Source organism: Anser anser (assembly GCF_964211835.1).
Source record: "Anser anser genome assembly, chromosome: 3".
Taxonomy (NCBI): Eukaryota; Metazoa; Chordata; class Aves; order Anseriformes; family Anatidae; genus Anser; species Anser anser.
Genome location: NC_139722.1, coordinates 56,393,018 through 56,407,139, shown reverse-complemented (window position 1 = coordinate 56,407,139; position 14,122 = coordinate 56,393,018). Strand labels below are relative to the sequence as shown.

General features: G+C 34.9%; 1 protein-coding gene across 3 annotated transcripts in view; it reads left to right on the top strand.

Annotated features, from left to right (window-relative positions):
* Nucleotides 1-14,122, top strand: part of TRDN (triadin) — a 245,164-nt gene that overhangs the window by 66,130 nt on the left and 164,912 nt on the right. For all 3 annotated transcript variants that reach the window (XM_083830645.1, XM_083830644.1, XM_083830643.1), the window contains 2 exons: nt 4,064-4,111; nt 12,145-12,204. In XM_083830645.1, coding sequence (XP_083686771.1) covers nt 4,064-4,111; nt 12,145-12,204 — 108 coding nt within the window. The remainder of the gene's footprint in view (nt 1-4,063; nt 4,112-12,144; nt 12,205-14,122) is intronic.

Sequence of the window (14,122 nt, the reverse complement as noted above, 5' to 3'; positions counted from 1 at the left end):
TCCTATTAAATTTCTTGGAATAGCTGTAAGGGTTTTGACTGCTCAAAAGCAAATTATCAACCTCTAGTACAACAGGACTGTGAGTAGGACTCATTTTCCTTTTCACACTTAGACGTTTATGAAAGAATGTCAAAGCACTAAAGGTGTATATCACTGTGTTACCTGTAAGAGAATATGAAAAGAAGATCAAGTGGTAAAAATTGCTTAGGGAAAAAAAACATAATGTATTATTATTTCAAATGAAACTTGATCAGTTCAACTATAAAAAGAGGAGATAACAAAAAATCAACAGAACAGACAAAAGCAGAGGAAGAAGTGAACTCTGTTGATGACAACAGAGGTTTCCTTGCCCTGTTCCACAGGGGAGAGGCATTGTCTCTTCAGTCATGCTCAGGTAAATCTGCACAGAGCTGAGCTATGCTAGGTCAGGGGATTGCATTCTTTTTCTCTTTCTCCAACCTTGATCTTCCCAGAGCTGGGGCTTCATAGTGCATAGTCAGTGCCAGGCTGTTGTTCAACATCACAAAATGCTGATAATGGGAATTATCTTGGTGAGGGGTAGGGGAAGCTAGCATCCAAACTGCATGTTTAGCAGGGATTTTCAGTAAAGCTGCCTGCAACACTGATCCTTAGTGAACCATGTGGGCCTGTTCTGGGTCAAAAGCACACAGATTGCCTGCTAAGAATATATTGGCACTATCTCCTTTTAGCATCTTGAAATGGTCAGTGAGAAGCCCACTAACTTCCCTTCCTAGAGTTGTTTAAAATAATCACTCTGCATGTTCTGTATATCCACACAACACCCAAGGTCTAGAGAAATTGGTGTCAAGCAGTATCCATATTTATGGAAATAAAGTACTTATCTATTCAAAGCCCAAGAAACAAAAGGGGAAAGATAATTTTTCACGTCTGTTTGATAAGTGGGGAAAAAATGTATACAACTTTTAAAATACATACTACCTTGCAATAATTTAATAAACTGTGCTGTCATCTCATAAAGAATCGGGATGGTTGCCATGGTAACGAAGATTATCCTTGCTGCTGCTTGATTCTGTCAGTTTTCTAAACATGAATTCATAATATTTAGGATTTATTAACAATGTGTCACATTGATAGAGATAAATTACATGCTTTAAACTGGCCATGTATGTCTTCTATGATATTATAGCCGCTTTGTCAACTCAGCAATAAGATATGATGTGATTACTAGAAAATTAAAGCTATTTGTCATAAAGGATGAGGCAGTATCAAAACTCTCAGAACAGAAAAAGTCTCAATAGAGTAATCTAATGTGTTTCTTTATTTTAAATATTTTTGGAGTTAGCTAACAGTCACTGTTTTCTGTCTTGTAAATTGATCAAGATCAGCGTATATTGAAACTAGATTTATTTGTGCTGGGAAAATTTAGGTTATAATGCATCAGAATTGATGTCTTCCAGGCTGCAATATTTCATCATGGTTCTAACTATAATGCAGAGTTTGTGGAGAGATCCTAATGATGGCATACTTTGCAATATATAAAAATACATATACACACACTTATGAAGTTGTATTTCACTTCAAGGAATTTTTGTAGGGTTTTGTGCAATGTATGGTATCCTAATTGCAGCAGAAAATTAGATGACATTCTCAATGCTGCTGTCTAGAAAATATCATTTTATGTGCATTACTGAAGTGTTTGTGTCAATAAGTGCCATCACTGATACCATGTTAGGCTAATTTAGATGGCCAGTTCTACAGTCATTGTTCCATATATATTTGGCAGTTGAAGAAGCAATAAAAAATTCACTAAAATCACAGAAGTTTTAACACTTTTTTTTTTTAAATAACAAGTATTTATATATTTATTTATTTTTTTTACAAGAAAAAGATGCCTATTTTTTGTAGTGAGACACATAATAGGTGGTTGGAACACAGTGGAGTTGAGTAACCTTAAGTCAAGCAAGGAGAGGAGGAGAGGACAAGGGGCAGAAGTTTTAAACTGAAAGACAGTAGATTTAGATTGTAAGGAAGACATTTTTTACAATTAAGGTGGTGAGGCACTGGAACAGGTTGCCCAGAGAGGTTGTGTATGCCCCCTATTAGGAGATAGGCCAGGATCAAGGCCAGGTTGGATGGGGCTTTAAGTAGCCTGGTCTTGAACCATTCCTACTGATTGTTAGAAAACTAGTTTGTGTATCCTTTTAAGCAGAACAAGAGGGAAGTGTTTGAAAATTCAGTTACTGGATTGTCTTGGTAGATGGAAAAAATATCCTCATACAGTTGAAAAAAATAAAAATAAAAATAAAAAAATCCAAGCTCAGCTGAAATACAGTAAATCAATACAGCATTTCTTCCTAATCATAACCTTTGAGGTTTATAGAACAATAAATGAACTACATAGCCAGGCTGCAAAATACAAGGTGAAAATAGAACAAAAGTCCTTTTGGTTCATTGACATCATATAATTTGCTTAGTTATGCTGCCATACATAGACAGCTAACAGTAATACATATTTTCGCCTTTGTTTTCCTTTATCTCCATGAAGTAATGTCCTCTCTCAAGGCTACATAGGCTGATGTTACAGCATAGTTGTTTCTTGTGAACCAGGCAAAATCATTACTTCAGCTATGATTCAGATGGCTAATACTATCCGATAAAAACATCTTGTATTTATTTAAAATGAACTATGCACAAATCAGAGTCTTGGAAAGAGAAAATACCATTTTCCATTATATCTCTTCGGCAATGTACATTCTGTTACAGCCGGAGCCGATAACTAATGGGATAAATGGAAGATTTCAGTTGTCTTCAAAAGGCATTATAGTAGCTCCTTTGAGTTGAGATGTAATATACACTTTTTTTTTTTCTCCCTTGGATTAATTTTGGTGCCAGAGTTCTTGTTATTTAGATTCTGCAGACCAAGATCCTAAAATACAGGGTAGCACCTCCGACTCTGGTCAGATTTTATGTGTTGTTGTCAAAGGTTTATTTGATCCAGTATTTTATGCCAGTTTTCCACTGCAGGAAAATATGCATATTGCCTAATCAACCAGAGGCTCTGTTGAGCCTTAATGGCTTTACTGGGCACCTCTCATAAATGGCCTGTATATTTCTACCACTGTAAGCAAACAGTGCTATGCAAGCTTGATTTAATTCTGTTTTTGTTGGTGGTGGTTTTTTGTTTTATATTATCCTGGTTTTGACACAATTAGGACAGTAGAAATATATAATATAATATATAATATATATAATATATTATTATTATATATATAATATATAATATAATATAATATATAATATATAATATATAATATAATATCTATGTCACAGGTGAGGATTTTTTTTTTTTTTAGAAGAGATGGCATAGCAAGGACATGTAAATACTATACTGTACCACTTTCTCTTCTAACAAAGCAGTTCTTAGCTACGGGATTTATTAAATGTGCTTTGGTATACAGCATGATTAAAATGAGTCAGTCATTCTTGGAGACTCTGATCCCTAACTTGGGAACTTTTATCTCTGTTTGTAATTTTTATCCAACTATATAAGTCTATTTTTATTGTGTGTTGGAGCTACCAATTGAGCATTTGAGCTTTAAAAAGTTAGAAAATGTAGTAAAAAGAATATTTACCTTCCAAAGGTAATTCTGAGAACATAAAAAACTAATCCTGGCAAACAAGTAGACAGACAGAAAAATGCTTAGTAAAAGCATGTTTTGTGTTTTGTTTTGTTTTTTTTTTTCTGATTCGTAGTCAACATATGTTACCATATAGCAGTTACAGGTCAGCAAAACCTGTTCTTGACTTTAAAAGCAGTTATATTGCTTAATTTAAATCAGAATAATTATTAAAGTCATTGACTGTTATGATTTTTGTCCACGTGTATTCTGTATGTATGTATATATAGATATAACTGATAATTTAACTTTATTGTATATAATTATGAATATGAAGATGATAAAGTCATGGCTATGCTATAATTTTTGAAGCACTTATCTAATTTTATTAAAAGAATGCATCTGATATTTTCCTGTGTTAAAATTATTTTAATATGGATAAATAAACTCTACATTGTTTTCAGAAATCCATAAAGGGAAACCAGAGAGACATGAAAAACGAACACCAAAAGGTAACATTATTTTTTTGTCTGTTTACTTACATGTATGCATATAATATACACTGTATTCGCCAACCACATATTTTACCACTGTTCTATTATAGAAGCACTCAGAAGCACTGTGGTTGGCACAGTCTGTAAATAATTAAAATTTCATGTATGCCTTAACATTAACAAATAATGTCATTTTATATTTGTTGGGCTATATTATAAATGCACATTCATAATAAGATTATCTTGTCCATACTTATCCAGGAGTCTTTTTGTAGCAAAGGTGCAAGAAGGTAGAGTGTTGATGAACATCCTCTAGTGCAAAACACATGAAGTGTGTTGGGCAAGGAAGAAAACAAATTTATAGGCCAGTGGGTGCCATCAAAGTTAGGAAGCACTAGTTAAGAGTGAGCCAGGTGTGTATCAAAGATAAGAAAACCTCCATTATAAGAACCTACTCTCTTTCAGAGTGTTTAATCTCCTCTAACTGGCACTTCCCAAAATTAACAGAGGAACTGGTTTGGACTGGTTTTCAGAGGTCAGGTAAACAAAGCTTCCTGAGTTATTTGCAGATTTTTAAAATTTATTTATTTATTTATTTATTTTTGTCTAATAAAACCTTCTCTGGAAAGGTTAGGATACACAAAATCTGATGAGCATCTCAATGATGCACCAGTGTCGTGCTTAGTAATCATAGGAGGAAGCAAGAAGTAAGCTTATTAAAAATAATGTGTATATACATACACCCTCTCTCATAAAATTATATTCATTTTATATGTATATTTCTTTCTAGTATTTTACAGCTCTAGTGCTAGGTTTCCAGTTCTGTGCTAATCAGGGTCATCTGAAGTACCCAGAATTGTTTCCCAACTATTTAATAAATCATGTACCATGGAAATGAATTTTTTAGGGTATCAGTGGGCTAGCTGGTCAATAATGAACTCAAATCCATTAGCAAAGTATCCCAGATAGGGAGTTTTCAAGCACGGTATTCTAAAAACACAAATGAAGTTGCAGCCTTGACCAAAGCAGCCTCCTGTGTACCATTCCATCTGTACAGAAATACTTTGCTTTACATAGAAAAACATTAATGTGGCAAAGATGTTCACAAAGATATTATAAGATGCTAGGAAAAAAAGCACTCAGGTGTCGTTAGTTAAGTCCCTTTATGAGTATGCCTTATAATGCAGTCTTTAATTACACAATCAATTGCAGAAGTGCAAGACAAATATATTTTTTTGGTGTTTGGTTGTGGTTTTTTGTTGTTTTGTGTGTGTGTGTGTGTTTTGTGGTGTTTTTTTTTTTTTTTCGGGGGGTGGGGGGAGGGTCTCATATTTCATAGAATCATAGAATCACAGAATGGTTTGGGTTGGAAGAGACCTTAAAGACCATCTACTTGCAACCCCCCTGTCATAGGCCAGGACAACTTCCACTAGACCAGGTTGCCCAAACCACCATCCAGCCTGGCCTTGAACATATTATATATATTTATGCATATATTTATGTATATTTAGTCCTCAAAATGCACTTTGCATGCAGTAGGAACAATTACAAGAAAACATTCTGTCTGACCTCAAGCTAAAATATGATGAAGGCATGTATCTGTAGGGAGATTTGCTCTTACCTTCTAACGTACCTCCAGTAAGCATGGGTAAATATAATCTTTTATTTTTATTTTTTTTTGATAGGAAAAATCTAGAAATTAATGCATTTTTTAATAGAAACAAACATCCCAAACAAATTTGAGTCCTCCAACCACAAATATGGGGATGCTGGAGTTATAAAAATAATTTTAGACATATTTTTGAGTAGTCAAACCCCCTGAACTGAAGTCCCAATAGGGAAGCTGCATCCATAAGCCTCATTTTGAAAAGATTGTACTGAAATATCAGCAACAGGTACAATGAATGGAATTTCCAGATAGAACTGGATAAAATTATAAGAAAGTTTCTTAGAGTATTAAAAGCCAGGCGGATTTGTACCCTAATCTTTGCCTTTAATTAAATATTTTGATAAACTACTAATAATGAAGTGTATTTTCATGATTGCACTTAGTCAACTCTGAAAAGCAGAAATACACTGAGAACTGATTCAACAAAACATATTTTCATGCTTAAGGGCAGTGAAGTTTTGTTATTACATTTTGTGATAACATGTATATGTTAAGCATAAATTCACTACAAAATAGGGTCTTTACAATTTGGTATTGGATGTATTAGTGTTTACACAAGGCCCAACAGCACCCTGAGCTATGTGAGTAGGAGCGTGGCCTGCCCATGGAAGCAGGTGATTATCCCCCACCATGCAGCATTCACGAGACCACTTCTAGATACCATGGCCTCCCAGTATAGCAAAGGTTTTGGGCCTCCCAGTATAGCAAAGACATGGATAAAATGGGATGAGCTCACTGTGGAGTCCCTGACATGATGGGGATTGGAGCAGTTGTCCTGAAATGAGAGGCTGGGGACGGGGGCTGGCCTGGCCTGGGGCAGGCGGCTCCAGGGGTGACAGCACCCCAGTACCTGCAGGAGGTGGTGGAGAGGAGGGAGCCAAAGACACAAGGTGGCTCAGCTGTACTAAGGGAGGTTCAGGTGGGATACAGGGAGAAACTTTCTCCCCATGGCACAGGCTGCCCAGGAAGGCCACTCTGGAACAGTCCTTGGGGTTTCCAGCCTCAGCCCTACACAGCCTGGCCTGTCCTCAGCGCTGAGCCTGCTGCCCCAGGGCTAGGATAGGGGCATCCCCAGTGCCCAGCCAGCCACAGCTGTCCCACAATTCCTGCAATATAATAATATATACTGCTTTTGCAAGACTTTGAGAGCTACAGATGAAGGCACTAAGACATAGGTGCTATAGCTTTTATCACTGTTGTTGCCAATGAATAAGAGGTAACTATCCAATATTTCAGCAACAGGGAACAGTAACGGAATATATTGAGATAAAAATATATGTGTGTATAATTTCTGTCAAAGAGAGAACCTAATGATAACCCAAATAGACTGATAAAAGAATTTCTAATTCTTATGGAAAATAGATATTAGCAATACAATGAAATAACCTGTACCACTGGAATAAAAATAGCTCATTAACACAGATTTTGAGAAGTCATGGGAAAAGGTTCAGAACTGCATTAAAATATACATTCATCAAACAATCTTCATAAACTTCACTTACACCAACAAAAAGAATTCCCCACACTAAAATCAACATAACATCATCATAACACTGAAAAAGGTACTGTGGCTTTTCCTGTATATACTTCACTAATACACTGCTGTTGGAGTGAGGAAGAAGACAATGTGGTGATGAAATGCTACCTCTGACAGTCATACATTTAAAAAAAAAAAAAAAAAGTGATTTCAGCAAAGACACTCATGTGCCTCTGAAATTGGTACTATCCTCTCTGTTTTTGGCAGAAAGTATCTCTGAATTTGACCTGATTTCAGAAATAGATTTCAGTCCCTTCCAAACTATTTCACTTACTATGCATAGCACATATCTGTCCCTCCTACCCTAATCACAGTAGGGCTGTACAAGTAATGCAAATATTAAACATCGCAGAATAAAGCTGGCTGTGTTTTAGCATATGGATAAATTATGTGATCATGAAGACAAATATAACGTGTCCACACAATTTAATTTTCTGTAAATAGCAGTAAATTTCTGTATTTGAGACAGATAAATAGGTAAAATGAGTTGGACCATACAGATCCACACTGTACCAGAAACCCAAAATAAATTGACAAGATTAGCAAGTTAAATAGCATGTTTAGGTTTGATGCAGGGGCTGTGTATCTTGATTTCTAGACTTATGACTATAGATACATCTGAGGTCACTATAAACTAGGTTACACGGGTCCTGGTAGCAATACAGCTGCAGTGTCTCAGGCACAGCTGTCAAGTATCAGTTCAGCCACATGGGCTGAGAGCAGCCCAAGGTAAAGCCAATGCTTGCTGGTAAGTAACTTCACCACCACCAGTAGCTGGCAAACTTGAACATCAGTTCAGATGGGTGAAATGCCCTCTGACTGCTGCAGTTAAATCTAACTTTAAATTGTATTGTAATGCACGAGAAATTGTCTTGCTCTTACATAGGCATTTAAACTTAGTGTTGAAGGGCTACATCAATCTTACAGTTTGGTGCTGCAGAGCACATGCATGCCTGGTGCCAGTGATGCCATTTGGGGCAGGTGTGGCCAAGTTCCAGGCAAGCTTCTTCCCTCTTTACAGGTAATTGAGGTGGTTTGTAATGAATGCAGGTGCCTTCACAGTTCCCAAATTTCTGGGATTTCCTTAGAATATTGTTTAGGACTTGGAAGTTTGTGCCCCTCTGCAGATCAATTATTTATTTATTTATTTATTTATTTACAGGGGGTTCCTTCAAGAACGATTAAGTTATAGCCATCTAAGGTTACTTGGCTTCTGAATAGCAGTATCTACACAGAGATTTAATGTTGTCTGACTAATGCACTCTAACTTCATTGTATTAGTTCATTTATCTTAACTTTTGTGAGTGCTGCTCTGTGGACAGGCACTTAGTCAGTTAGTTGGAGCAAGCAATCTCTACTGCATGCATTTTGCACCCATCACCTACCTTTATGCTAAGCAATGAACTTACTCAGCTGGAAACTTTTTACTTAGCTTAGATGTGGAATTAGTTCCTCCTTATTACATCCCTTTGAAGTTGCCTTTTTTTTTTTGGGGGGGGGGGGGGGGGCGGTAGGGTTGGAAATGTTATCAAACACTCCATCTCAAACACTTTATTTAAAAAAAAGTAAATTTCATCCACAATCACTGTCTTCCATTCGATGCAAATCAAATATAGCATTAGATGATTAAAATTTGGAAAATATCACATATACATTATGCTTCTTTTCTTTTTTTATTTTATGTGAAGTAAACAGAAATATTTGATTAAACTCAGAATACCTTGTTAAATTACCTTAAAAAATTCCATTATTAACTCCTATTTTAGATTATTTATAAGTTTAACACACTCCAGTCATGAAGGATGAATTTTTTCATGCTTGGCTTTTTGCCTCTGGCTGAATTTTCATTCAAAGTCATATAAAAATGTTTCATCAATTTCCAAAATCTAGGTTAGTGAAAATTAGGTTGGGGTATTATGTTTTTTCCAATGCTAAAAACAGTTCATTCTGAACTTATGCTTTTTATTGGTATTTGCAAGCAAGTCCAAGCAAATTTCTTTAAGTTGTGAGAAAATTTTAACTTAGGCAATTGTTATGAAAGCAAATGTGTTGTTATTTTTCTCTGGATGAACCCAATATGCTATTTAAAAAAAAAAAAAAAAAAAAGAGAGATGATCTTTTAATAACTTAATATGTCGTAAAGCAAATAAAATGGTTGAATTAAAGTTGGATGAGCAGTTTTAGCTTTGGCATTTTTCAGCTGAAGAGTGCTTGACTTAGCAGCCTTAGAAATATTTTTATGCGCTTTCTCTTATTTTTTATATATGCAAAAATATTTGTATTAATCCTAGGTTGTTTCCCAAAAACATGGCTGTATGGCCAGCCTGCCTTATTTCTAATTCCAACTTAATTCTTTCATCTAAGCTCTGGGAATTTTAAAAAGTGCATGCATTAAGCCCTTTACAACAGAATAGATATCCAGGTGACTAAATCTGGAAAAGATCTGTAGACAGTGAAGTAATTTACATGAGAGAGTTTTCAGAATGACATATAAAGTTGAACATGAAAGCATTTGAAGGGGAGAATACAGAGTTAATGTAGAAAAGAAAAATCATATTAAAGTTTGTCAGATCAAAAGCTTCAATGGACTTTGGTGTCCCTGGGGTGCTTTGATTGAAGACGTAAAAATGGCCAGTCATTACAGCTGTGAAACATGAATCCTTTAATTTTTGGCAACACCTGCCCTTTCCAGATAAGGTTCTACCCCAAAGCCATAGCTCTGGACAGTATCCATATGAGGTAATGGTAAATATTATAGTCTGAGATTAGCAAACTCTGAAGCTTTGGGGATATCAACACCCAGGATAGGGCTCTTGGATTAGCCAGAGATAGCCTTCAGCCTATCATGGGAAAGAGACAAATAGTTTATGCTTTTGCCAGCCTAGTCTCTGCTTATCCACATTCCAGGCTTCTTGCACAGCTACGTCAAGCTTGTTTTATTTCTCAAGAAGGAGCCAACTGATCTCTTTGTGTTTTTACCTTGGAGTCCACACAAATATTAATATTGCTTTGCATTTGTGCCCTCTATAAGTTTTTGATCACTTGAAGGAACCTTAAATTGTCCACTTTAATGTCTGCTGAGATTCAGTTTAGTTAGTGTCTTTCAATGCTTGCTTTGGTTTCTTCCAAAGCTTGAAACAGGGAGATGTTATGCAGACTTGGGGGGGGAGGGGGGCGAGGAACACACACACATATCCCCCCCCCCCCCCCCAAAAAAAAACAGAAAAAACAAAAACAACAACAAAAACTTTTTCAAGGATAGTTTGCCTCCCTTACAGAAGTTTGATGTTCAATGGCTAAAAGACAGTTTCCTTATGCCAGTCTCTTGCTACACATTTCAGCTATATTTTTTGACATAGTGACTATAAGGACTTATGTCCAATATACATAAGTTCATGTTTAACTACCATTAATCATCACAGAGCTATTTGCAAAAATCTGCTGCTGTCCCATCCAAAATTGACAATGCACTGATTTGAAATATGTTGCACGGTGCTTGCACTTGCTAATACAGATGCAAACAAATAAGAGCATGTTAAGAGCACGTTACAGTTTCTCATACAATTCACAGTCTAAATTCTACAGAATATAGTGAGAGAGCAGAGTGTTTTTTCTTGGTATGCTACTAGATGTCCTAAAGCAAGTGGTTGACTTAAAGTCTGTCATTCATGCAATAATATTCATTCAATGTTATTGCTTGTGTGTTCTTCACAGCCTCTTTTTTTTTTTTTTAAGTGTAAATTAGCTGTCCAGATTCCTTAAAAGCTTTGAAAAATCTCCTTTCAATCTCTTTCTTATGTTTTGCTAATTGTTATCAACAATTATTTGCCTGTTATGACTGGAAATGTATTTGAGTAATACAAACACATGTAATGACATAATGAAATTATGGAATGTTTATAATGATTTTTTCTTAAAGACATAGATCTATTTTTTAATGAAGAGATATTTAGCCAACAAAAAATATGCTTGCACATCTATGAAGTTACATTTGCTGCAAAGCTGATGAAATTAATGTATACAAAAATTTTACTGTATTTGTGTATAAAACTTGCAGTTGTCTTCTAATCAGGGTTGTGTTTTCTGTGGTTTACTTGTTGACAGAAACTTGAACATTGCAAAGAAAATATTTTCTCCCTGAAATTAACAAAAAATGCTGGTCTTTTAGAAGTGGAGGTTGACAAGGAAAGTGTTTATCTATCTAAATAACTGGGATATGTAATATAACCATGTCCATAAATATGGTCTAAAAGTTGAGTGGACAGCAGAGTCCACAAGGATTCAAATTTGCCTGCTTTCAGCAGGACACGTAGTTGACTCTCCTTGAAACAGCTGTTCTTTCTTAAGTTACTCTTTTAATAAAAGAAATGTAGTCCTATAAATCCATCCCATGGCTGAAGCAACATCTAAAAATAAAATAAAATAAGAAAAAAAAAAAGAGCATGGAAAGCAATATGCTAACCATTTATTTATTTATTTATTTTGTTAAGAATAGAAAGCAATGTTCTCAAGGACTGAAAATAATTTAATCCATCAGAAGCCTTAGATCCAGGGTGCCTGTGTAATGGGACCAAACCAGATTGCACAGATTAAAGTTGCTGAATAATCTCTTATGTTGCCAAAATATGGTCCAACATTTTAAGACTTTTTGCAGTAAATAATATTTCTCCTGGATCTGGAATTAAATATTGACATTGAGAAGCTCTATACAAGATCTAGTGTCTGTTACTCCGAGCCAAAATTTTACAGAAATTTTCTTTAATTGTTTTGGTGGAATAATAAGTGCAATACATAATACCTGGAGATTACAGATTTACTGTTTTATTTACTTTTTTTTTTTTCTAGTAATTCACAGAGACAAACCTGAAAAACAAGAAAAAATTGAAAAGAAGGAACCCATGAAAGGTATGTATTTAGCATTTGATACTTTGTTTGTTTGTTTTACCAGTGGATTAAAACAGTCTGATCTATTGACTCTTAGACCCATTTGGAAATCCCAATTATGGATGGAGGAGGTGTTATGAAAGCTAGCCAGAAGGGGAATGAGGATTTTAAAAGCACTTTAGATTCGTCACTCTGCAGAAAGGCTAACATTATATTCATAAATTAATGAATAAGTTTGTACTTGATTATTAACTTTTAATAAAAGAGATGCCTAGAGCATAAATAGGTGTCTTTTTATTCTTCTTAAATAAATCTAAGAATAATATTTATCTTTGGGCACATTTCAGAACAAAATGTAATGACTAAATTATATCATACAGGGCATGGCCACTTGAGGTGTTCCACTTCAGAGACCTGACTTTAAAAACACATTTCTCCCAGACTCAGACGTGCTGAGGGAGAGTGTTAGAGAGGATTTGATAATTTTCTGTTGGTGTATTCCAACAACAAATTACAGGCTATCTATTGTAGGAGTCAACTTCCTTTCCACCCACAACTCATGAAAATGGTACTTAGAGCCACCATTTAGTTTGCCTCTTGTGAGGCATTTTTAGGCAAAAATGGTATTTTGTTGAAACATACCTACTTGTCAAAACACTTCAAGATTCTAATGAACATTTCCGTTACATAAAAGTTTGATTAATAAGTCTCAGACTGGAGGAAGAAACCAATTCAGGAAGAACAACAAGACCAATGCCCATAACAAATCAACCAAAAGAAGGAAAGATCCAATATTCAACCACAGTTGATTCATTTCAGACCAAGTCTCGTAACTGAAGTGAATGTACACCTTCTTAAATCTGTGATTGACTAGGCTTTTTTAGTTGTCTCTGATTGGAGCTTTTGCATTTATATAAATAATTTAAAATAACAAGACTGACTCTAGAGGTTAATGAGAGACACGTAAGTTCAGGTCTCTATTTGACTGAAAATTTATTACTAAAAAATGGAGTGGTTTTAACAAGGGACTATTATTCTGAGATTTGGCAAAATGACAGAGCAGAGATTATAATGTCCCATATTATAACATGAAAGTGTCATTAAGACTTTTTTTAGTGGAAAACTTGGGAAAATCTTTGATTTTCTTTGACATGAGAAGAAATTTTAATGTTTTTAAATGTTTGAAAGAACAAGAAAAAACATATCCCAAGCAAATGAAGAATAATAATTATAATTCTTAATAATGCCGTCTGTGTACCTGACGTTACTTGTGTCTAGATGCTATCTCAAGATGAATGTACTAGGTTTTTTTAGTGAACTGTTGCTACAATTACTGCTAAAACGCTACTGCAGGTAGAGTTTCCCTGTAATCACTGTACTAAGATTATTTTCAGACTATATAATATATTTTAAAATTGTGGTTGTGGATATGTCTTTCTAAGGCCCATTTCATTGTGGTGTGCATGAGAAACCCAAAGCTTTTTATGAGTTCCTGTATTTTAAATATTTATTTTCTACTTTTGAAACATTTATTTTGCAGGTTTGGCATATAGATTAAGTAACATCCTATTCTAACTTCTAATCAACTTCTGTGATGAAGTTTAGGAAAGTTATCTAATGACACAGAGAAAGTACCCTTAGAAATGACTCAGTCAGATATGTCAGGATCTCACTCTGAGGTGTTTCATTACCATATTGGTAAAATAATAATAATAATAATAATAATAATAATAATAATAATAATAATAATAATAATAATAATAATATAATAATAATATAGTGAGAGCTTGAATGCTCCTTGCTCTTCTACTTTTGTTTCTAGTCAGACATGGAATTCATGGTACTGTGAAAAATCTTCCTTATTTGATCCTGTTTGACAAAGGAGTTTTACTAAACTGGAATGAAATCCCCACAGGAGATAGAGTTAAAGCTATCCTGT